This window comes from Colletotrichum gloeosporioides (genome assembly GCF_011800055.1).
Source record: "Colletotrichum gloeosporioides strain Lc1 chromosome Unknown consensus_66, whole genome shotgun sequence".
Lineage (NCBI taxonomy): Eukaryota > Fungi > Ascomycota > Sordariomycetes > Glomerellales > Glomerellaceae > Colletotrichum > Colletotrichum gloeosporioides.
In genome coordinates, this window is record NW_025544711.1 from 270,284 (window position 1) to 292,637 (window position 22,354).

The 22,354-nt window shown below is 49.9% G+C and overlaps 9 protein-coding genes across 9 annotated transcripts; 4 read left to right on the forward strand and 5 right to left on the reverse strand.

Annotated features, from left to right (window-relative positions):
* Nucleotides 1-470: 470 nt before the first annotated feature.
* GCG54_00014739 (uncharacterized protein) lies at nucleotides 471-2,266 on the reverse strand (the record flags this gene model as incomplete). The annotated part of the gene is made up of 5 exons (XM_045414560.1): nucleotides 471-818; nucleotides 877-1,243; nucleotides 1,300-1,365; nucleotides 1,480-1,864; nucleotides 1,924-2,266. 5 exons carry the CDS (start codon nucleotides 2,264-2,266, stop codon nucleotides 471-473), a joined length of 1,509 nt encoding a protein of 502 aa, XP_045260682.1.
* Nucleotides 2,267-4,276: 2,010 nt separating this feature from the next.
* Nucleotides 4,277-6,093, reverse strand: GCG54_00014740 (putative sterigmatocystin biosynthesis P450 monooxygenase; the record flags this gene model as incomplete). Its single annotated transcript, XM_045414561.1, has 6 exons — nucleotides 4,277-4,430; nucleotides 4,484-4,537; nucleotides 4,603-5,225; nucleotides 5,288-5,420; nucleotides 5,473-5,682; nucleotides 5,741-6,093. The coding sequence occupies 6 exons, from the start codon at nucleotides 6,091-6,093 to the stop codon at nucleotides 4,277-4,279; spliced, it is 1,527 nt and encodes a 508-aa protein (XP_045260683.1).
* Nucleotides 6,094-7,180: 1,087 nt separating this feature from the next.
* GCG54_00014741 (Delta(12)-acyl-lipid-desaturase) lies at nucleotides 7,181-8,590 on the reverse strand (the record flags this gene model as incomplete). Its single annotated transcript, XM_045414562.1, has 4 exons — nucleotides 7,181-7,355; nucleotides 7,416-7,584; nucleotides 7,682-8,474; nucleotides 8,540-8,590. 4 exons carry the CDS (start codon nucleotides 8,588-8,590, stop codon nucleotides 7,181-7,183), a joined length of 1,188 nt encoding a protein of 395 aa, XP_045260684.1.
* Nucleotides 8,591-11,384: 2,794 nt separating this feature from the next.
* GCG54_00014742 (uncharacterized protein) lies at nucleotides 11,385-12,745 on the forward strand (the record flags this gene model as incomplete). The annotated part of the gene is made up of 2 exons (XM_045414563.1): nucleotides 11,385-11,628; nucleotides 11,679-12,745. 2 exons carry the CDS (start codon nucleotides 11,385-11,387, stop codon nucleotides 12,743-12,745), a joined length of 1,311 nt encoding a protein of 436 aa, XP_045260685.1.
* Nucleotides 12,746-13,457: 712 nt separating this feature from the next.
* Nucleotides 13,458-14,845, forward strand: GCG54_00014743 (Acyl-CoA dehydrogenase apdG; the record flags this gene model as incomplete). The annotated part of the gene is made up of 2 exons (XM_045414564.1): nucleotides 13,458-13,534; nucleotides 13,600-14,845. The coding sequence occupies 2 exons, from the start codon at nucleotides 13,458-13,460 to the stop codon at nucleotides 14,843-14,845; spliced, it is 1,323 nt and encodes a 440-aa protein (XP_045260686.1).
* A 528-nt stretch (nucleotides 14,846-15,373) lies between these two features.
* Nucleotides 15,374-15,949, forward strand: GCG54_00014744 (Acyl-coenzyme A thioesterase THEM4; the record flags this gene model as incomplete). Its single annotated transcript, XM_045414565.1, has 1 exon — nucleotides 15,374-15,949. One exon carries the CDS (start codon nucleotides 15,374-15,376, stop codon nucleotides 15,947-15,949), a length of 576 nt encoding a protein of 191 aa, XP_045260687.1.
* A 1,163-nt stretch (nucleotides 15,950-17,112) lies between these two features.
* On the forward strand, nucleotides 17,113-17,974 carry GCG54_00014745 (Dehydrogenase/reductase SDR family protein 7-like; the record flags this gene model as incomplete). Its single annotated transcript, XM_045414566.1, has 2 exons — nucleotides 17,113-17,310; nucleotides 17,366-17,974. 2 exons carry the CDS (start codon nucleotides 17,113-17,115, stop codon nucleotides 17,972-17,974), a joined length of 807 nt encoding a protein of 268 aa, XP_045260688.1.
* A 381-nt stretch (nucleotides 17,975-18,355) lies between these two features.
* Nucleotides 18,356-19,676, reverse strand: GCG54_00014746 (putative transporter ESBP6; the record flags this gene model as incomplete). The annotated part of the gene is made up of 2 exons (XM_045414567.1): nucleotides 18,356-18,442; nucleotides 18,498-19,676. The coding sequence occupies 2 exons, from the start codon at nucleotides 19,674-19,676 to the stop codon at nucleotides 18,356-18,358; spliced, it is 1,266 nt and encodes a 421-aa protein (XP_045260689.1).
* Nucleotides 19,677-20,072: 396 nt separating this feature from the next.
* Nucleotides 20,073-21,475, reverse strand: GCG54_00014747 (L-pipecolate oxidase; the record flags this gene model as incomplete). Its single annotated transcript, XM_045414568.1, has 9 exons — nucleotides 20,073-20,255; nucleotides 20,337-20,373; nucleotides 20,431-20,489; nucleotides 20,538-20,570; nucleotides 20,627-20,762; nucleotides 20,812-20,849; nucleotides 20,909-20,978; nucleotides 21,034-21,199; nucleotides 21,253-21,475. 9 exons carry the CDS (start codon nucleotides 21,473-21,475, stop codon nucleotides 20,073-20,075), a joined length of 945 nt encoding a protein of 314 aa, XP_045260690.1.
* Nucleotides 21,476-22,354: the final 879 nt, after the last annotated feature.

Below are 22,354 nucleotides of genomic sequence, written 5' to 3' on the forward strand. Positions count from 1 at the left end.
ATGGTTTTTATGCAGTCTGCGGGACCAAATCAGTTACTCAACAGAGATAACAATTGATATATGAAACGACGTCAACGTCGTGGAAAAGACGCATTGCAGCAGCAGAAAGAGGTCGGGTTTCAGATCGGGTTTGGACATACCCGAAATATAGCGATCCAGACTACCTTAGTTGAGATCCCTATCTACGGTCAATAAAAATACTAGCTTGCCGCAATCTTAGACGTTCATTAGAGGAGAGGAACAAAATCAAGGACTGCATCTTCTCATACGTTGCTTATGATAGTCTTTCTCCTGGTCTTATCGCCTGTAGTCAGACTGCATGCAATTTAATGTGCACCTTTAGACACGTGTTTGTGATAATTGAGCCTAAAATGACTTTATTTTTTGTTTTTTAATCTTTATGTTGCTTGAATACTTTCGTCCAATAATTTGCTCGGCGAAACGTGATTGACGCACGGTATGCCTAGTACTCAAGGAATCTGGAGTGAAACGCCTCCAAAAGACTCGTTCTCCAAAGACGCGGAATACCACGTAGGCCACAATGCTTGATCTCCCAACAAAGCAACAGGATCAAAGTTTCCAAGGTCTTCTGAGTCAAGGACAGCGTTGTTGTTATCTTCGCCAACGTCGATGGACTGCCCGTCTCCCTGTTCTGCCCCACGAATCATGGCCATATGTTGTTCTGACCTGTCAATCGTCCTGAACTCGTGAGCCGATTGATGCAGGACTTCAAAGTCCAGGCGTGATCTGTGGCGATATCTGTCAACATTTGAGTTCACTTGCTCAAACAACGTCGAGGCATTTTGAATAGTTTGGATCTGTATAGTGTTAGCCATTAGAGCGGAAGACTTAAGGTAGTTCAAAAAGATTCCTCACCCAACCTTCTCCGAGATCCCAGGCCTTTCGGAATTCCTTGAGATACGCAAGACCCATGTCCAGATGTTCTTTAGCATTTGGACTGAATCCCGCTGTCATATTGGGAAAGTGAACAGCATAAAGGTTCAGATAACAGGCTGAGAAGCCACAGAAGCCAGGCACGGGAGTCATCATTGTCATACCCCACTCAAGGGCGTCACGCAGGATAGTCGCCACATGCGCTGCTGCTTCGAAAAGCTCTTTGGCACTGTTTTCCCAGTAACACGGTGGTGCCTCAGCTTCGAGAAATGGGGGATCCGTAGGGCCTTGCGGTTCCGCATGCGGTTTTGGCAGGAAAGGGAAATATTCCCTGTTGAGCATGAGAACGCTGAAAGTAACATCAGTCAGAAGCAGCAAGCAAGTAGAGGTGAGAATGCAACTAACCAATGATAATAGAGCAGGTTGATGTAGACAAATGCTCGGCAGCCGGTATTCGCATGCGACGCAACACTGTGTTTTGGGTAGTACAGACAAGAATCCATATTACTTCGCCATGTTTCCAGAGATTGCCGACACCTTGCCCATTTTGAATCTGGCATCCAGGGGCATTGTGCGGGCGCACACATCCCGGGTGCTTTCCGTCCATCGTTGTACACAAATTTCATGACTTCTGCATAGATTTCAAACCCGTCAACAAGAATCTCGTAACACTCTTCTATACTGAGAGGCAATCTTCGTTCGGTCATAGCCTTCTGCTTGAATCCGAACAGAAACCCGCTAGCGGGTGGGGCTCGAGGGACTTGGAGCTTCAGCATCTCGGCCATAGATAGCATACGAGGATTGTACGTTCCTGAGTTGATTGTGCAGTCTAATATGAAGCAAGCCCAGTAGGTCGCAGTTTCAACGATTTGGGACAGCTCGCCGGGTCTCTCGACGTCAATAGTCTCATCAAGAGAAAACGGGGCTATTCGAGTGCTATGCAGAGATTGCATGATTCTAATACCGATGCCTGGACTTGACGTAAGCGCTCAAAGTCATTGTTACAACCCTTGCATTCTGATGGCTTACCGCAGTGCACCCAGGCCTTTTGGAAATCTCTCACGCCCCATTCATATAGCGTCAGAATAAGGTGGGCTTGAACGACAACAACTTCCGGGGGCCCGAGCATGGCGTTTGAAAGAATACCGCGAGAGAAAGACGCATACTCTTCGCTTGGAAGGAGCTGCTTCATCCAAGTTCCATCGATGTAGCATTCTTCTTTCTTGATTGCTGCAAGCAAAGCTGCCAGGAGGGCTTTACTATTGGCCACACGCTCCGATAGGAAGAGACGGGAAAATAAATCGGGATGTAGCATGTTCATCTCAGGAAAGTTTGTTCTAAAGACGTGCAAGGCCTTTATGATGGTGCCCATGGGAAGCATCACCAAGTGGCCGTCTACATCATTGCTGAGTGATGTTCCAAGCGTTGGGGAGCTAGGGGCTCCAAGGGCTTGAGTCTCTGTTAGCAGAACTCGGTCTTGACATGCAAAGATCAACTCACCCGGCGTCGTAGACGGTTCAACGTCTGTAACTCGAGCACGGGCAGCAGCGCGCCTGATTGGCTTGACGCGAGGCCGCGAAAGCTGGCAATCTGGGTATCCAAACTTGTCGCACCGCTCGCATGGTGGACTGCCGCTGTGGATGCACCTAAGTTTCGATTTGCTATAACCATTCCGTCAGAGTTCAGAACAGAGAATATGGGAGATTTTCTACCGGCAGGCTTCGCAAGAAACGCTGGTTCGCATTTCGGAAATAATTGGGTGAGTCGTAATTGGGGTGAAGTTGAGAAGAGAAACTGGTTTGATACCCGAGCTCATTGCCGACCAAAGCCTCCAAACCCGATCTGACTAATCGGGAATGGTGCAGGAACTCGATGCATGATTGGTTAATAAGCACAATATGGCTTATCGCCGTATCGCAGGCTTTGGCTCTGCAAGATTCACATGAGATTGAGAATGAGTGCGCTCTCGTGCTAAACTGCTCCAAAATCATTTCCTTCAGCAAATTTCTCAGTGAAGGCTTACAGTATGTCTTCAGATTTGTTTTGGCAGTTGATAGAAGTAAAGGCCCCAATGCTGCTTATGGCCTTGCTTCGTTGAGCCCATGGTCTCCATGGAGCATCAACCAGCTCAGAAACCTCTCCTTCTACCTTAGCCTAATAATCCAACACTACCTCTCAAAGTGAGTCGGAAGATGTATGGTCAGATTTCTATTAGCAAATATGCTGCAGGAAAGGTGGAGTGATTCAACTCGGCATCCTTATGTTGCATCTTACCTCTGGTAAACTTGAGATACCTCGACCAAATCAAGCTAATGAAGACACTTTAAGCGATTGTCGGGTATTCTGGGTTTAGGTTGCTTCAAAATGAATAACTGAGCACCATTGGCTGTGTAAATCTAGCAAGTTTCCAGATCAAACAGCCCCTCTCTAAAGGCGGGTCTCGGTGAATTGTAACCTCTCTCCTATCAAGGAACCCCTCTTGTTCCTGCCACTGTCAATCAGTCATCAACAAGTTACATTGCATCGCCCCGCCGGCTGGGCAAATCTGCCTAGTGCCGCAGCATCTCTCGCAACATCCGCGTTTTCCGGGCCCTTTGTCAAAAAGCCGCCGCCGACCGGGACCGCCAAGCCGGTGACTTTCTCGCCGGGGACCCCCCGTGGACCTTTTGCTCGTCGTAACCCATGCGCTGCGCAGTCTCTCCGTCTCCACCAGGGACCGCCTGAATAAGCTTTTTGATTCTGCCCGTCCCCGGGGTAGTTGACCAGGTTCTCCGTTGTTCACTGAGACGATTCTGTCAGATGACATGCCATTTGGCCCCATCGACAGAGAGACAACAACGGCGTGTGCATAGTACGAGGGGCTCGTAATTGGTCCTACATTAAGCTTCCCGTTTGCATGTGAAAGCTGCGATACCCACTGTAACGTCGAGCTGAGCACTTTCTCTCTGGATAATCAGAAACGGTAAGTCCTTCGTCCCATGCGATTTGTAGGTTTCAATAAGCACTGGCGAAACTTTGAGGAGGCATGCTCAGCTGCGCTTGTAAGGCTCAGGTTAGCGGATCGAGCCCGACGGATGGCAATGGTGTGCTGCTTAGGGAAGCAGCGCTAGAGAAGTTGGTAAAAACTTTTTCATTGTTCAATTTCAAGGGCTGCCTATGCCTGGGCCATGCTATCTGGGGTGTCTCAAGCTCCATGGGTAGTTCTCTCTGCATGCCGTGAAATGCCGTCGCCCAAACTCCGACTCCGGTGCCGTGGGCCGTGAAATACAATCCAGATTCTATAGATGCACGCAGCGCGCAGATGCGCAAAACAGTGAGGTCCAATCTCTTTGATCAACGTGATAATTCATTTCGGGTCTTCTGGCGTGGTTCTTGCCAAAGCTCAGTTCCTGGGCTTGAGCACCACCTTCCAGTGACCAGTCGCAAATTGCATGGTGATGTACTGGCGGAAGTCAATGTCCTGTCCAGGAACTTCGAGAACGTCGAATCTCTGAAGCAGGTTGGCTGCGACCATTCTCATCTCGGCCCATGCAAAGCTAGAGTTCTGTCAGAATGAAGATCAACAGCAGAGGGGAAAGCATAAACATACTTGATACCGATGCAAGAGTGCTTGCCTCCAGAGAAGGGGTAGTAAGCATCCATGCTAGTGCAAATGTTAGTCGCTTCTGGAAGAATTCTGGACAGAACCCAAATGCCGTGGCCACTTACTCGGGAGCGGGAGCACCTTCGCGCTTGTCCTCGGCCAACCATCTCTCAGGCCAGAAGCGCTCAGCCTGGGGCCAGAACTCTTCGTTGCGGTGCAAGTCGCGGTATGAGGCAGAGACGACGGTGTGAGGAGGAAGGTCGTAGCCGCAGAGATTGACCCACTGGTTACCAGTGCGGCGGCCCATCTCAGAAGCGATGGGGTGCAGGCGGAGGTTTTCCTTGATGCAGGCCTCGAGGTACTCGTACTCGGGCTCACTGCGGACTGCTTTGCTGGTGACGATTTCGTCGTTGAAGCCCTTGGAAGGGAGCGAGGCGAACAGCTTGGCGCGGACGTCGGGGTTGCGTGCCAACTCGAGGAAGAGGCAACCGATGGTGCCGGATGTAGTCTCGGAGCCGGCGAGGAGAATTTCTGCCATCTGGTCGACAATGTCACGAGCGTTCATGGTAGTACCGGTGTCAGGCTTCTTTCCTTCCTCGATCAGATGCTGGAGAAGATCGCGGCGTTCGATATCGTGGGTGCGTTTGCGGCGTTGGACGACGGCGTCGATGGCGGTAATCATTTCGGCGGGCCAGTCGAATTGGATATCAATGCCGAATGAGCGGAAGAACTTCTTGACGTACACAGTCTGCAATCAATCAAAGTTAGGCAAACATAATCGCTTATAATACTCGAAAGTGTAGGTCTTACTTGGTATCTCTTGCTAAGACCATCGAAAATGGAGCGGGGAATAGACTTCCAGATTCTCTCGTCGACACCGTCTTCAATCATACTGTCTGGGTTGGTCTGGCCAAAGCCCTTTCCGAAGGAACATTCTCCCATACTGGTTCACATTAGCAGTGAAGCTTTAACCGAGGATGCCTTCTGAAACCTACATATCAAGAGCAACATTGTGGAGATCGTCCATCAAGTCAACTTCGATGCCCTTCTTGGCGTAATAAACAGGGTCGGCGTTGATCTGCGTCTGGTACTTGTTGAGAAGATCACGAACAGTCGTCTTGAAGAACATCTCGAGATTGTCGATGTAGTTGACCGTGAAGGCGGGTGACAAGAAACGCTTGAGGCGCTTGTGCGGCTCGGGGCGGCTGTAGAGATAGGACTTAGTCTTAGACCACGCTGTCGTAGGGTCACGCAAATACTCACATTTCACCAAAGAGACCAGGGCTGAACTTATCGCGAGAAATCTCAGCGTACATGGCAACCTTGGGAAGGTCGGTCTTGACCAGAATCGTCTTCATGGCCTCCTTGTCTGAGATCCAGACCTGACGAGGTCCAAGACGCACAATGCCACCATACTTCTTGTGACTTGTTTGCACCAACTTCCAGATGTTTCCAGTAGAGAAGAGATATTGGAGGTGAAGGTTGGTCAAAGGGGCATACCATGGGCCCGGGACCTTTCTAAGAGGGGACTTGTAGTTGTTGATCTTGTGCTTGATCTGAATACCGGCGAAGATGACTACCGCGAAGTAGATCGCGATCATGTAACCCGAGGCCATGTTGTCTGAGACTTAGACAGATGATGTCCAAGTCAATGCTTTCAATCTCAATGAAGTGAACGACTGACAATATGGGATGATGGGTTTTGAAGTACTGGACCAAGCGAGAACGACCGATCAATGTGAGAGACACTGACACTACTTGTACCAGAGCCGACTGACGATCACTCATGGCATAGTCCAGCCGGACCTTCCACTCGGTATTGCCAATATAGGATGAACACTCATTACTTTCCTCCCGCCGGACTGCTTCCAATACCGTCTTGCGTGCCTCTACAAGCCAACCCAGGCCGGAGCATACGGCCGTGGCCCTGGGTCTCGAAGCTGATGCGATTTGCACGACTCAGGCCCTATCCAGTATTCGCACCTATGTGAGGCTGTTGTGATGCGCTGTTTCAACCCGTGTGAACTCTATTAAATTAAGTCGGACGACGGGGTAGCTGCCCCATGCTTCCTTGGACCCTGGGAGGATGTACGGTGGTGTGCATCTCCAAGCCCCAGCCCGAGGAGCTGGCGCGAATCGGGAGGTCCAGATTCGGGTTGACATGACTGGGCTTCCCTTGACTAAGCGCCTGCGTGTCATGCGAAGAAGAGACAACATGGGGGATATGTTGCATTCGATTTCTGAAATCTCACGTATTACCTGTAAACTTTATTCAAGATCGAAGAGACCCTAGTTCTCCGTACGGGAGCCCGTACGGTCGCTGATCGTGCTCTGGTCTAGGCAGTTTCCCAAAACGGCAACAAAAGCACTGGAGGTTATTGACAGCAGGCCTGCGGCGCGGCGCGGCGTACATACGTAACACCAAGTGATGAAGGACCGTCGGACTTGGCCTGCAAAACTTCTCAGATAGTCGCCGACAAATTGCGTGTTCACAGTTGAGCCATGGTTTCAAGTGAAATTCCAGCCTTGGCCAGCCATTTTGTCTAGATTTTCTTTGTCTCCGCAACTAATTCTAATGCTTGCCACTCTCTAGCGAACTCTAACTCTTGCGGAGTTGAACCAAAAAAGTCTATGTCTATCACTTTGTCTATTTGCGTCTAAAATCAAAAAGGGGGAGCTTTACGAGTTGTTTGTGGCAACTCTCTATTTGGCCCATCTCATGCGGCCAGGGCAGGTCGGGTCGTTCTCGACGTACTTGAGACTGCCGAAGACAGACCAGAGCTGACCCAGGAAGCTGCGCTCATCGGAGTGGTACAGGTCACCGAGGAGGGGCTTGATGGCCTCAGTGGCCTCATCGGCCTTGTAGAAGGGGATGCGACTGAGCGATATTAGCAATGAGAACTTATAAGTGTTTCAAGTGAGGAGCCAATGATCTTACGGGAAGAGGTGGTGAACGACGTGCTTCTCGATGATACCGTGGAAGAGGTGCTTGCCAACGAATCCGAAGTCGCGGTCAATGGTGGCCAGGGCACCCTTGACGAAAGTCCAGCCGTCCTCGTTGTAGTGGTAGACGTCAGGGTGGTTGTGGTGGAGGTAGGTGATAGCAACTGAGGGGTATCGATTAGCACTCTATCAAACGCGCAAACGCTCGAAAACTCTAATGAGTTCCGGGGTGAAGAGTAAGAGAAAAGGGTTAGTGCATACCGAGCCAGTGGTGGACCCAGAAGTATGGGACAGCGTAGAGGAGGAGAACAGTGGAGACGTCCAGGATCTGGGCGGCCTTGTAAAGGATGGAGAGAGTGATGGCCAGGCCAAGGTCGGAAATGGCAATGAAGATAGCCTCATTGGGACGGAAAACGGCGCTGAAGGGGTCGAAGTGGCTGACGTTAATCCAGCGTCCAAGAGCGCTGACCTCGCGCTGCTTGCTGCCCTTGCCGGCGGTGGCGTTGAAGAAGAGGTACATCTGCCATCCGAACAGCTGGTGGCCGATGAGGTTCATGAGCTGGAGGATGGGGGTGTCCTCGAAGAGCTCGTGAAGGTCGATGGCGCCAAACAGGGGCTTCTTGGAGGTCTTGGGCTGAGTGGCGGGGACGAAGGCCATGTCCTTTTGCATGTGACCGGTGAAGCGGTGGTGACGGTGGTGAGAGAACTTCCAAGAGAAGTAGGGGACCATGAGGGAGGAGTGGAGCACCCAGCCGACCACGTCGTTCAACTTCTGGTTCTTGGAGAAGGCACCATGGCCGCACTCGTGACCCAAAATCCAGACACCGGTGCAAACGAGACCCTGGACGAAGCCGTAAATCATCCAGGCGGCACCGCGGACGATGGGGTCCTGGATGGCGGGGATGTAGGTGAGAGCAGCCCAGACGAGGGCGGCCACCATGGAGTAGTCACGGAAGACATAGTAGAAGGACGTCCACAGCGAAGGCTCAAAGCAGTGAGCGGGAATGGCGTCCCTGATGGTCTGGATATCAGGGTACTCAGGCTCAGAGGTCTTCTGGAATGAGGGTCAGTTCGGTTCATCGATCGAGATGGCGGTCCGGAAGGAGGCTCCCGACTAACCTGCTGGGGCTTCTCGACCACCGCGGTCGTGGTACGTTGACGAGCCGCCATTGTGTGACAGGTGCAACCTGGGATGTGTGAGATGCTTCTGTCTATAGGTTGGCGTATATGAGATGAACAGAAGTCTCCTCAGGTTCAAGGCAGAGAGAGAGTATGAATGTCGACGGAGCAAAGGCACCAGATGAAGCTGGGGGAGGACGGGAAAAAGGTGAAAATTCTCGCTTGCCCGAGGTAAAATGGGTAGGTGCGATTATCGCTTTTGCGGAAGGGGGGATGGGAGGAAAAAAAAAACTACTGCGTAAGGGACTTGGCTGTCACCGCCACGGCACATGCAACGACGTGTCTTCTCCTTGTTCTTTTTTCGTGAGGGACCCAGCGCCAACCTAGACGGCAGTGGGTCAACGTCGGTTCCATGGTCAGGGACGTGGACGATCTGCTGAATAGGGGTCCAAACAGTCTGGACTTTGTTGCCCACATGCATTGCCGTGGCCGGCAGAAAAAAATTACGATGGTCAGTGTGCCAATGGCAAGTGTTTGGAATCGCGCGAGTGTCAGCCAAAGACGTGACTCGCGGCCAGGGCCAACCTTGTGGCCGCCGGCCGATAGCCTCGCAGAGCCTCGGACCAGACGCCTTCCGCAGTGCCCTTCATGACTCAAAATTGGTTCTGTCAAAGCCACCTCTTCTTTGTCCTCTGCTAGAATTACTCAGGAGAAGCGATGAAGAACTTGGAGCCGCGTGGTGGCGCGGCGACCGCCTGCCCATTCCGTTTGTCTCTTGATGCGTTGTCCCTGAGGATCCAAAACCGACTGCGACACTGCAACATGCACACACCGTATATCGCAGAGATAGAGAGACACAGAGAGGCAGCCCACACTTGCCCGCCTTTCGCAGGCGGTGAGCAACGCTCTCTCACTCTGTTGAGACCCGCGGATCTGTCGTGCTGTTTTGAATCTTTCGATCCATGCATATCCAAGAAGAGGCTTCCTCGGTTAAACAGGACTAAACGCTATCAGGCCTAGCGGGCGAAGATATGCCAGGGTTCGGCTCCACGTGCGAATTGCAAGAGGCTTGGAAAACCCACAAAGAAGGCACCCTCAACCCCAACACTTTTACCCCTGGCTCTCTGCGACTTCGTACGGAAAGATTGACCCCCACTTTGCGTTTGAGCTTGAACCTCGTTTAAACGTCTCTTCCAACGCGGGTGGGTGGTGGCCACAGGACCCTGAGAACCCCTCCTTCTGCTGTTGACAGAGGGTTTTTTTGGGCAGACTTCATTGGCCAATTCCTGCGACTCTCTCTCCATCTTCTCCAACCGCCCCAAGACCCCAAACCGAACCGCGTGTCCCCAAGTGTTCTCAAAACAAGGGACCGTGCGATAACGTCGCGACCCACTCGGGGAAGATCGGGCACTGCGTAAGAGGGGGGAAACTCGGGTTCGGATAGAAAGGTACAGAGAGAAGCACCACATGCCATGGGCTCTTCGGGTTCATATATCTGCGCAAACTCTCCTTTTCGTGGCGTCTCCAGCTGCGCCTGCGCCGTTACCTATCCCAAGTTGCCCATCACCATCAAGCCCAGGCGCAAGGGTAGGGCGCACGGGAATGTCGGCGCACGGTCGCTGAGAGATTCCAGCAGCAGTGATCCGGCGCAATCAAAAAAGCTTAAACGGCTTCTTTGTGGGTTTCTAGAAATGAGGCTGCGAGAGACAGGCTTCTAGGGCAAACCTACCTACTGTGTACCCTCCCCCCACCCTGGGGTATAAGTGGCCTATTATTTATTTGAATTTCTTATATTAGTCTTAGTATACTACTTTATCCCTTAACTTTTTATCCTACTCTCCTTATACGATCTAAGTGATTAATAAGGCCCTTAGTAGAGTAGCTCTATAAATAATATATTTATTACCCTAGAGAATTATAATAAAATTCTAATCTATTTAATCTAGTCCCCCCTATTAATAGTTCTTATAGGTATAGTATAGAACTTATATCTCTAAGTTTATTAACTATAATTTAGCTTACTTCTAGAAGTAAGTATTAAAAATAAATATAGTAATAGTATCTTTATTACTAAGCCTAATAATACCTATAAGGAACTTTTATACTCTTCTTAATTATAGTTTTTATATATTTTAAGTAATTACTTAAAAATTAATATATATAGTACCCTCTAAGTTAAAGTTATTATTAAAGTTATTAAGTTATTAATCTACTATTATATTATTTAATAGATATAGAGTATTAGTTACTTACTTTACTACTACTCTCTTTATATAAAGTAAAGTTCTTATAACCTTAGTAACTAAGGTTATTATAAGGAAAAGTTATTTATACCTTATTTACTTTATCTTTATCTCTCTTAAGACCTCTATATTTTCTAGTACTAAGTATAGTACTTCTATGTTCATACTTTAGGTTATATCTATTAGGGTTACTTAGTCCTTTTCTATATCTGTACCTTGCTGTATATTGTACCTCGGTTACCTACTGTGTATTTTCATCTCCTCGCCGACTTCCGTCCTCTTCGTAAATCAGTCCATTTTGCGAGTTGGTCCTCTTCGACGACAGTCACACGTCCCTGCACCTCTGAACTCTATCTGTCGTAACACAGAACACAAGTGAGGATATCCATGAATGATGGCGGACACCGGGGCAACACTCAGCCTCCGACAGAGGCCGGGTACGGCCGTCCATCTGATAATTAGGGAGTGTACCTTGACCACCTGTCTGATTACCGCTGCCATGGACCAGAGTAGTTTTCGGTGATTTATCAGTTGAAGCTGGATGTCGACTTCGCAACAACCCTGGAACCAAGTAACTCGACTCAACCCACCTACAGACCAACATGACAATTCCCAAAGTTAACGGAGCCGACAGCAGAGACCTCGCGGAACTCCTTGAGTTCGTTAGGTTGAACTCATCATACTATGCCAAATTTTGGGAGTCCAGGGGAGTCCAGAAAGAGGCAACAGTCTCACTCAGAGACCTGCCTACAGTTGATCATGAGTCTTTCTGGGAATCCAATACTTGTCTCAACAGCCAAGTCATAACTTCAAAGCAGAAAGATGGTATCATCTTCAAGACTGGAGGTAGGTAGTCCTCGAGTGAAACAGATGAAACTCCGACTCACCGATCTTAGGCACAACCAACCACCCCAAAGTCTCATTTTACGACCAAAAAGAATTTCATGGTCTTTCAACGCAGTTGGCAGAGTCTCTGGCGCGATGTGGTGTTCGCGAAGGGGATATGGTCGCCAACTTGTTCTACGCCGGCGACCTCTACGGCAGCTTCTTGCTTCACATCTTGTCGGTGTATCACCTTTCGTGTGGCGCCATTCAGCTCCCAGTTGCTGGACATGTCGGTATTCCATCAATGGAGAGACACATCGTTGAGTTTGAGGCCACAGTCGTTCTAGCCACAGTCACAACAATGTCGCAGCTGGCAGAGCGCATCCTCGAAGCTGGGAAGACGCACCCCTCCGTGCGGCTGCTCTTGTTCTCCGGCGAGGCATTTTACGACGATCAAGCAGGACTTCTGAAGGCAGCCTTCCCCAACGCAACTATCCGATCCGTCGTTTACGGCTCCATGGACTGCGGAATCATTGGTCTACCGCCAAAGCCCGAGGACTACAACAACGACCCCCGTCTTCACCAAGTCAACAGCCCCAACATCATCGTCGAGATCGTCAACGACGACGGTGAGGTCACGACAACCCCAGGCGAGGCGGGCAGCCTAGTCGTCACGAACGTGGAGCGCCGTCTGATGCCCATTATCCGCTACCCATCCGGCGATCGAGCCGCGTGGGTTGATCCAGCGCTTGGTCTTTTCCGCGTTCTTGACAGGGACCGCACGGCCATCCGCCTCGGCCCCGTCTCCATCGACTTTGTGGACCTGAGACGCATCGTCTCGACGGTTCTCAAAGACAGGCCGGTGGGCAAAATTCAAGCCGTCGTCACGCGCGAAAACAGGAAGGACCTTCTCACTTTGAACGTCGCATACAAGCCGACCACAGACGAGGAGAGTTCGCAGTTGCAGGCAGGGCTGAGAGGAGAGCTCGGGGTGGTGCGGCCGATGTTTCGGGAACACGTCGAGAAGGATTTAGTCAACGAGCTGCAGGTAAACTTTGTCACCATGCAGGAACTCGCTGTCAATCCTAGGAGTGGAAAGATCGCCGAGGTGCTTGACCTTAGGTCAACTACAGTGTAACCTTTACGGACCTCCCACACCACGATGCCTAGAGTTCAGAGTATTGCGTGGTCAGACGTCCATTTAGCCAGCCATAACGTTTTGTTTAATTGGTCGCAATACAACACGAATTATGAGCATGTTAAACGGTCTTGGCATCTATTTGCTTGGGAATGTCAATGAAATAAGCTTTCGTTCTCGCCAAGAGCCGGTGGGACGCTCTTGACACTATTCAGTCTTGTGCATTGGTCGTAAATCCACGCGCGACAGGCGCCCAGGCCCAAACGGATATCACAGCCCGGGACATATCAGGACCCCGCTGGTTGTCTCTTTAACGCGGAAGAGCTCCCCTGTCGCTCCCAGCCCCGGACGAACCGGCCGGTAGTCACTCAATTGCGGAAATTTCCAAATTGGGTCCATCGTGGATACGCGCTTGACTCGCGTGGACCCTGCGCTCCCTCGCATTGAAGGCGCATCGACTCTGATACAGACTTCACATGAAAGTGCTGCTGCGGCCATAAACTCTACTGTATAGTAATCTCGCAACGCTTTGGCAACCAGCTTTACTGCGGCGTTTCCCGCCTGCATATTTCTTCAAAGTGACCCCGATAGCTGAGAAACCGAGTATCAGACCGTTCATGCCCCCCTAGCCACCTTCGCCTCCCGTGGATCGCACGCCTATCCAGTAGCATCCAACACCATCTCGTAAAACCGAGCAAAGCAACGTCGCAGCATGTCCGCCAAACATACCGGGTCACCGAAGCCAGTGCTCCCAAACAAGGGACGCACGGCGGTGGGCAGCCTCGCTCCGTACTGTCCCGAACCTCCCCCCTTTTCTCCCTCCGTTCCCAAGCTGACATCCAAGCCCGAGATAGGTGGGGCGAGCCGGCCTGGTTCAACGCTCTTGAAAGCCCATACTACAATGACTCTCACCGGAGGTTTCAAGCATACGTGCGGGATTTTGTCGACACCCACCTGCTGCCATACGCACAGGAGTGGGAGGCCGCCGGCGAGTGCCCCTTGGCCGCCAGATTGCAGTTCGCCAAGTCCGGTCTTGCTTTCCTGGACGTGCCCAGGGAGTACCGGCCGAAGGAGCTCATGACAATCGCGGGGATCCCATTCGACGAGCTCGACGTCTTCCACGAGCTCATCCTGATGGACGAGATGGCCCGCATCCCCAGCGGGGTGCCCCTCGCGCTGGCGGGGGCGTCGAACGTGGGTGCCCCGCCCGTCTGGACGGCGGGGACCGAAGAGCAGAAGAGACGGTGGCTGCCGGGGCTCTTCACGTGGGAGACGAGTTTCTGTCTGGCCATCACGGAGCCGACGGCCGGCAGTGATGTGAGCGCGATACGAGCTACTGCCGAGAAGACTGCCGATGGGAGATTTTACGTTGTCAACGGGCGTAAGAAATGGGTTACCGGCGCGCCGTGGGCGACTCATATGACTACTGCTGTACGGATGGGTGAGCCTGGTCGAAGCGGTATCTCACTTTTAGTGGTGCCTCTGAACTCGCCAGGCATCACGATCAGAAAGATCCACAACTCCGGCCACAATGCGGGCGGCTCATCGTGGGTCATTCTGGAGAACGTGAAAGTCCCGGTCGATCACTTGCTGGGGAAAGAGAACGGCGCTTTCCCCATCATCATGCGCAATTTCAACAAAGAGCGCTTCATTTTGACGGTGGACTGCAATAGGCAAGCTCGAATTTGTCTCTCGGAAGCGCTTCAACATGCGCACGATCGCGAGACGTTCGGAAAGCCGCTGGCCTCCCATCAAATCATTCGCCATAAGCTTACCACCATAGCGCGTGAGGTTGAAGGACATTGGGCCTGGTTGGAGCAGATAGCATACCACGTAAAGATCCACGGCTGGCAGACCAAGGACGTCGCCAGCAGAATCGCGCTTGCCAAGATCCAGGGCGGCAGAATGGTTGAACAGGCTGTCAGGGAAAGCCAGCAGATACACGGCGGAATGGGTTTCGAGAAAGGCGTGACAATGACTGAGCAAATCTCACGCGACCTGCGTCTGAAAGTCATTGGCGGGGGAAGCGAGGAGATCCTCAGCGATCTTGCATGGCGGGAAGAGCACAAACGGGCTTCAGGCCTGGGCGCAAAACTCTAGGCGCGTGGAAGGTCTGCGTCGAACAAGCTTAAACTGAGTTTATGTAGCCCTGAATCATTTTTTTTTCCCTCTCACGGTGATGAATTAGTTGCCAGTCTAGGACGCTCGGCTTCCTTAGTCGTCGACAATGGTTCGATGAGGAAATGCGAGTCATTGATTGACGGCTGTCTAGGCCTTGGCCTTCCGAGGACGTGGGCAACTCGAACCCAAACATCCACGTGTCGTCCGATATGCTCTTCAAAATGTGACAAAGATATTCGTTTGAGAGTTGTCCAATCTTGAGTTGAAGGTTCCAAGGGCAAAGTCTAAAATAGGACTCGAGATTGCCTACGTGTTGTGGTACGTGGTTGACAGTTGAACAGGCAGCTCCCCCTGTCCACGCCAGCCTCGGAACTAGCCAGAACCCCGCATAACGAAAACGACGCAACTCCATCCAAGCAACCCCTCACATAGACTATCATTCGAAAATTTGTTCACCGCAATTGCTATGCTTGACTAACGGTCACACTCAGCGCCTTCCCTTTCGCCATGACATCCGAGGCCGTCAAGTCGCATCCGGAGTACCAACACTTCGCATCCATTCCATGGTGCGCAAAAGTCCTCGCCAAGTTCGACTCGCCCGCCCACGTTGTCCAAGTATCGGCGAATAGGACAATCTTGCCAACAAAAGAGAACTCATATGTCGGCGGGACTCTCAACACACCGAACACCATCATCGCCTGGCTCGTGCTGCACCCGCGGCCACAGCCGCCAGATTGGAAGGTCGACGAGTTGTGTTCGCTCATCACCCTGAAAGATGGCATGATCGGTTTTCCCGAGGCGGCTCATGGAGGGGCCGTTGCGTTGATTTTGGACGAAGTCACGGGCATGACCATTGTGGCACAGAGACCAGAAGGCGCGGAACCCAACAAAGACTTCCGAACGGCATATCTGAATACAACCTTTCTCAAGCCGGTCCCTGCGCCGGGCACGATTCTTGTCAGGTCCAAGATCTCCAAGATCGAGGGGCGGAAGAACTTCGTCAGTGCGCAGATAGAAAATCAGAACGGAGAAGTTCTGGCCAAGGCAGAAGTTCTGTACGTCTCGATACGAACCAAGCTGTAGAAGAAACAGCTTTAATTGGACGTGGTCTCGAAGGGCAGGGTTGGCGTTGCATACAGGTATTCTGCTCAGAAGACGAGTCAATTAATCTGCCCTCGCATTCATAGACTTAGAGACCGAAGCATTTATTGGAGCCGGTAGAGACAATTGATCGAGTTTACTCAACTCATCCCCAAAACAGCTGGAACAGCCATAGTTCCAGCAGGCTTCCTTGGTCAAGTCTGAAGTTGTGAAGCAATGACTTTGACTACGTACTCATGTTCAAGCCTTGCTATTCCGGGTTTCATGCTCAAGGCGCGACTAACTTCATGGCTGCGCTATTTCGAACTCATTCTGTTATTCAACAAGAAAGGGCCAATTATTGAGCAGACAGCGTTAGTGGGTGTCAGTCATGTTGGCTCTTATCCGGTTTTGACACCGCTCAATGTGTCAATGTCTGGCTAGGAACTATGAAACCATTGTATCTGGATGACTGCGGGTACGATAGAATAAACTAGCTACCCAATTTCAGGCAAGCTTTATGCTCGAACAGACTACCTCAACATGTGGTCCAACCTACGTTCGCTCCTCTTCTTTGCCCTTTTGCTACGAGATGTCGCTACAACGATGTTCAATCGGGAAGCATCAAACGTACCACATGATGACAAAGGTTTCTCGAAAATTCGTGTCTTGAGTGACGTCTGATGTGTTGTGTAAAACATGCTTAGTCGAAAGGGGCAAACTTCTAGTGTTGGTTGTGGGGGTAATCCGAGCTCATAGTGGAATTTTCATTGGATGGAGAGTGGCGATACTGGACCGGCCCAACCCACAAGCGGACCGCCCCGCGTACAACATCACGCCAGTGGGAGCTGGAAAGCACCTCCAAATAGTTCTAAAACTAGATAGGACCACATGGGCTGATAAATGCGAGTGCCGCTTACAAATGAAGACGCGATGTCCGTGGAAATAACTCCCACATGGACAACGGCTCACTGTATCAGCATATATCATGTCTACAACCACTTCTGTCTTGGTATTTGACATCCAGAAGAATACAAGCAACCGGAGAGTCCTCTGAAACTACTATCATAACTCTTTTGCTTAGCCTGACAACAGTCTTTAGCCTCCTCATCAACACGTCGTTCACGGACCTGCCCGACTGCAACTCTACATCCCAAATCGCAACCATGACCCTTCCCTACAGCAAAGTTCTTCTCATCGGAGCCACTTCTGGCATTGGTGCTGCTCTTGCGGACAAACTCGCTGAGAACGGCATGTTCGTTATTGCTGCGGGAAGACGAAAGGAGAACCTCGACAAGTTCGTCGCCAAACACGGTACCCACAGGGCCGCAGGAGTACCTCTTGACATTCTCAAGCTTGATTCGGTAAGCCAAATTGGACTTCAACCCATGACGTTCTCGGTCTAACCTCATCCTGTAGATCCCGCAGTTCGCAGAGTCGATCATCAAGGAACACCCTGATCTAGACTGCGTCTTCCTCAACGCCGGAGTCCAACGAGGCATTGATTTCACGATCCCAGAGTCCGTGGACCTTGACATCGTATACGATGAGCTCTTGGCAAACTACCTTTCCCATGTTCACCTCACCAAAGCCTTCCTGCCGCACCTCCAAAAGCAGAACAAGCAAACGGCTTTGCTTTACACCACCTCTCAGCTCGGCCTCATCCCGATGAAGCGCTGCCCCAACTACAGCGGCTCGAAAGCTGCCATGCATGGCTTCATTCTCGCAGTCAGAGCCCAGCTGAAGTCTAGCGCTAGCAAAGTCAAGATCGTCGAGGTGTACCCTCCCGCAGTCCAGACCGAGCTCCACGATGCCAAGAACCAGCCGGACTTGAAGAATGGGCATGAGATTGGCATGCCCGTAAATGAATTCGTGGATGAGTTTTACGAGAGATGGGTCGGTGGAGAGGAGCAGATTCCTGTTGGAACAGCGAAGCCGATGTTTGAGGCTTTTGAGAACAAGCGCCAAGAGTACTTTGGCACCTTCAACGCCCAGATGGACGAGGTTCTGGTTGACTTCACGGCATGAATAGCTAGATTGCCAGCGATGTTGAAAAGTTAGTTAAGAGGATAGACAAAATGTGTGTGTTTCAGTTGCGCCAAAGATACCAACAATAGCAGGCGATATAAGGGCACCATTTCACGATCTTAGTCTGATGCAGAGGTTCTACAATTTTAGTTCCCATGATCTATTTGAGCTTAGCTGCCAATTACGTGAAAGATTCGTCTCCTAGGTTCACTAGGCCTGATAGGTACATAAACTAAACCTTCCTCCATGCTACGCAGTCTATCAAAAACGTCAAAGAAGCCGATTGCGAGGCCCTTCTCTCGCCACATTTACTGCGACCAGACGGTGCTCCAGTCATCCCATGTTCACGTGGACTTGCAGAGGAATCGACCTTTCCACGTCCTACTTTCCATCCACGAAGAAGAACCAGGCAGGAAGCTGCTGCAATGTACATGAAACCTGTGAATTGCTGTGATCCAAGATAGCTTCCTGTTCCTGAATAGATTTGCAAGGCAATTGGCTCGCTAAACGTTGCAGGCAGCACCATGCTTAGCCACATCAGGTTTAAACCAGACGGAACATGGTTCAAGCCGAGAACCTCGGCCATCAGCGGTGCAATAGTAGCCCAGAAGTTCCCTGCAACCAGCCCCTCGCTGACGGCGAAGAAGACTAGAAGCCCGAAGCTTTTCGCATTGACCCAGACTGCGAGAGAGAGTAGCCCAGCAAGGAACGTCATCGACGCAGCCATGTTCATCCGCCCGACGCTATCGCTGAAGTATCCAATCAGTGGTCGACCGACGGCCTGCGCAAAGTTGAAAAGTGCGCTTATAAGAGCGCCGTCGGAGGCTGGCAAGCCAATCTCAGTTGCGTAGCTCGCGAGACTGAAGATGAGGACGAAGTATCCTAACATTGTGAAACCGCCGAACCCGAGGAGTAGAAAATACTCTGCCTTCTTGAAAAGCGCAAGTTCGAAAGTAGATTGTTTCGAATCAATCGCTTTCTTACGGTCGCGTATCAAAATCGTGCAGGTTGTGTTGACGCAAAAACCGATAATTCCCAAAATTCGAAACGTCCACTGAAGACCCAGGCTTCTGATCATTGCACCCGCGGCAAGTGCATACACTCCCCCGCCGAGTCCTGCGCCTGAAAGCGAGATACCGGTGGCCAACGATCTTTTCGTGGTGAACCATTGGGGAACGACAGCCGCGGTCGGGATGAAAAGGAGACCAACCCCGATGCCAAATAACACTCCTTGAGTCAAGAAAAGATGCCATATCTCCGATGATAGACTGGCCAAAAGCAGGCTGGCTGTTTCGAGAACAACTCCGCAGAACATCGTGGGCCTGATCCCGTACCTCTGAATACATTTCGTTGCGACAGGGGAGATAAGCAGGAGACAGGTAAGGCTTAAACTTGCGGCGAAGGCGTACTCCAGTGGCGATGAACCTGAAAATATATCGTGTTCCAGATAGTATGCCAGGAAGACGGCGTATGCCGAGTTGAAGCCCCATGAATGGCCATTGACCACTGCTGCTGCTACTGTGCAAACCCAACCGTAACCTCCATTTGGGGGCAAATATTCTGTCTGTTCGTCCTGAGAGCTATTGTCGTTGAAAACAGAGTTCGCTGGTTGGCGGCGCAGCTTTGATGCTGGAAGCTTTGATACTGGAATAGTTGTCTTAGTCGGGTTGGGTATCGAGGTATTACTTTGGACGAATGACATGATGGGGGCGGTGTTGATTCAGTACGTGGTTTGCTGGCTGGCTCAGAGTCATGCCTTGCAGTTTCGAAGGGCATGTCTAGAAACTTCATGTATTTTACATTTACTTCGCACGAGACTTGAATCTTTTAAAGATACGGTCGGAACCAGAGGCTAGGCCCGAAATACTAGGCCGCGGCGTTTAGAAAAGAGTCCGTTCTGTAGCACAACATGAATTCCGATTCAAACCCGAGCGAAAGCCGCATGGGCCAATCAGCAAGGTTCCCTTAACCGCACTCCCAAAAGTCGAATTCGTTGTCAAGAAAAGCCTTTTTAGAGATTACCTGGTTCTATTCCATCTACAGGGTACCCGAATAATTTCTGGACTTTTTCCCCTGAAAGCCATGTCTACCTGAGGCCTCAAGCAAATCTCGTGGGTTCCAACTTGAAGTCAGCTCGGTCTGCCATCTCCACCTGGGAGACCTCTCTGGGGCCATTTTCTCCTTCGGAACACCCATCGTTGTCATGGCCTTCCTCGGCAACTCGCCACTTCCGAAATGGTGTAAATTCGTCCAGACTGCCCTCGAGCTGATTCTTGACGTGCTGCGAACCTTCTTAGCTTACATTCGGTGCTACTGCTTGAATGATAGAGACGGGAGTTGTTGGGTCTATAGACGCACTTACTTTGCCCAGTATGGGGAGGAATTTGAACGCATGATCTCTGAAAACTGTATGTCAGATTTGAAGCATTTGGATGACGGAATGGTCACAAACTTACGATCCTCCAGCACAGATGAACAGAGACTTTGAGTACCCAGGTACGTAGTCAATGACATACTGTGGACGTTAACAGAAGCTCGCTGGAAGGTTGGTGGGCTAACTCACATCATTGTCAATGCTGTCCGTATACCAGCATAGCTGTTTTGTTTTCATTGGCAAAGGGACACATATTTCAGAGGATTCGGACCACTTACTCTGCTATCCGTGAAGCCGAACTCGACCAAGTCGGGGAAAACCTCGGCGGTGACTTCTTTCATGCTGCACAGGCCGTAAAGAGGCACCGTGTCGATCGGTATTTCGGTGTATTTGGTACGGGTTGTTGAGATGCGACTGCACGCGTCAAGTTTGGATCGGAATGAGGACCCTAGGGAAAGCTTACAGATTTGGTTCCGTGGGATAATCTTGAAAGTTGGTGAACTTAGCAAGCGTCGTAATTAGCAGACAGTATTATGCAGTTTCACCGAGAGGTTACCAACCTTGTGGCCGCGAAAGCCGAACTTGAGTCGGCCTTCTTTGCTGATGGAAAAGCCACCGCCCTGGTAATATCTGCAGAAGCCATTAATGATTCTGACGAAAGCTATGTATTCTGTGCAGAACTCACTGATCACCGTCTCCCTTGCGGTAAGACCACACTGGATAGTTATCCGGGGGAAACTTCTCCCTCAGATCCTTTCTCTCCTTGGGGATGTCGATGAACATAACGGTTCCGGCGGTGGCTTCAACCGTACGATGAGCCTCGGGGATGATAGACGCAGTACAACTGCCAGCTGCAGATATGCATCAGCGCATGCATCCAAAATATCGTTTGTCAATATCATACCAGCAACAATCACAAGATCTCCGTAATGGCTGATGCCGTCCCGGGTTTGAAGACCGGTCACCTTTTTGTGGCCACTCTTTTCCTCGATAATCAACTCCTCAAGCTTGCCCTGAGGATCACCCAGGACGAACTTGATCCCCTCCTTCTCGCACAAGAAGCAAGCGTAGACACAGGCCTGGACTGTGGACACTGGAAAGTTGACAAACGTAATCAAGCTTCCCATGGACGTTAACGACGAAGCAATTACGCTAACTGTTGCGATACCCTCAATCTGAGCCGTAGCCTCACCGCCTGTCATGTGACGTGCGGTATTACGTAAGACGCGCGTGTGAATATTAGCTTATGATGTAGACCACCTTTCTGAATAGTTACTCCTATAATACACCTTTATTTCTAATAACCTATACACTTATAACTTATAAGAGTTATAAGCCTAGCTCTAATAATAGCTTAAATCACCCCTCTACTATAAGTTATATATAAGAAACCTATTCCTATCTTTTTATTAATTCTTTTATTATCTTTATCTACTATATCCTCTATTAATAATAAAATTCCCCTTATAGGAGATATTTTTATATTAAGAAGTAATTAGTTTACATAGTATACTTATTTTAAGTTCTATATATACTTAAGAGGCTTTTAAGACTATATTAACCTAGATATAGATAATTATACTAACCTTTTATAAGTAACTATAGCTCTAAAGATCTCTAAATTTATTACTAAGTACTAAACCTTCTTAAATATAAAATACTAAAAGGAATATAATAAATAAATAAAGTAATATCTAGAGGAGGCTAAATATCTAGTAGAGGCTATTAAAAGTATATTAAAGAATACCTATTTAACTATAGAGATTTAAGGAAATAAGGAGGAAATAAATATTATTCCTAATAAGTTAAGAGGATTATCCTCCCTCTTAAAGTCTCTATAAATACTTTAGACTACTATTTATAAAGATATTAAATTAGAATATAATATAGTAATTAAAGATTATATAGTAACCTCTTTAGATTAATAAACCCTCTTAATATATCACTTTAATTTCTAAATATAAGTTAATAAGATAGTTTTAAACTTTATTCTAATTAATACTAAA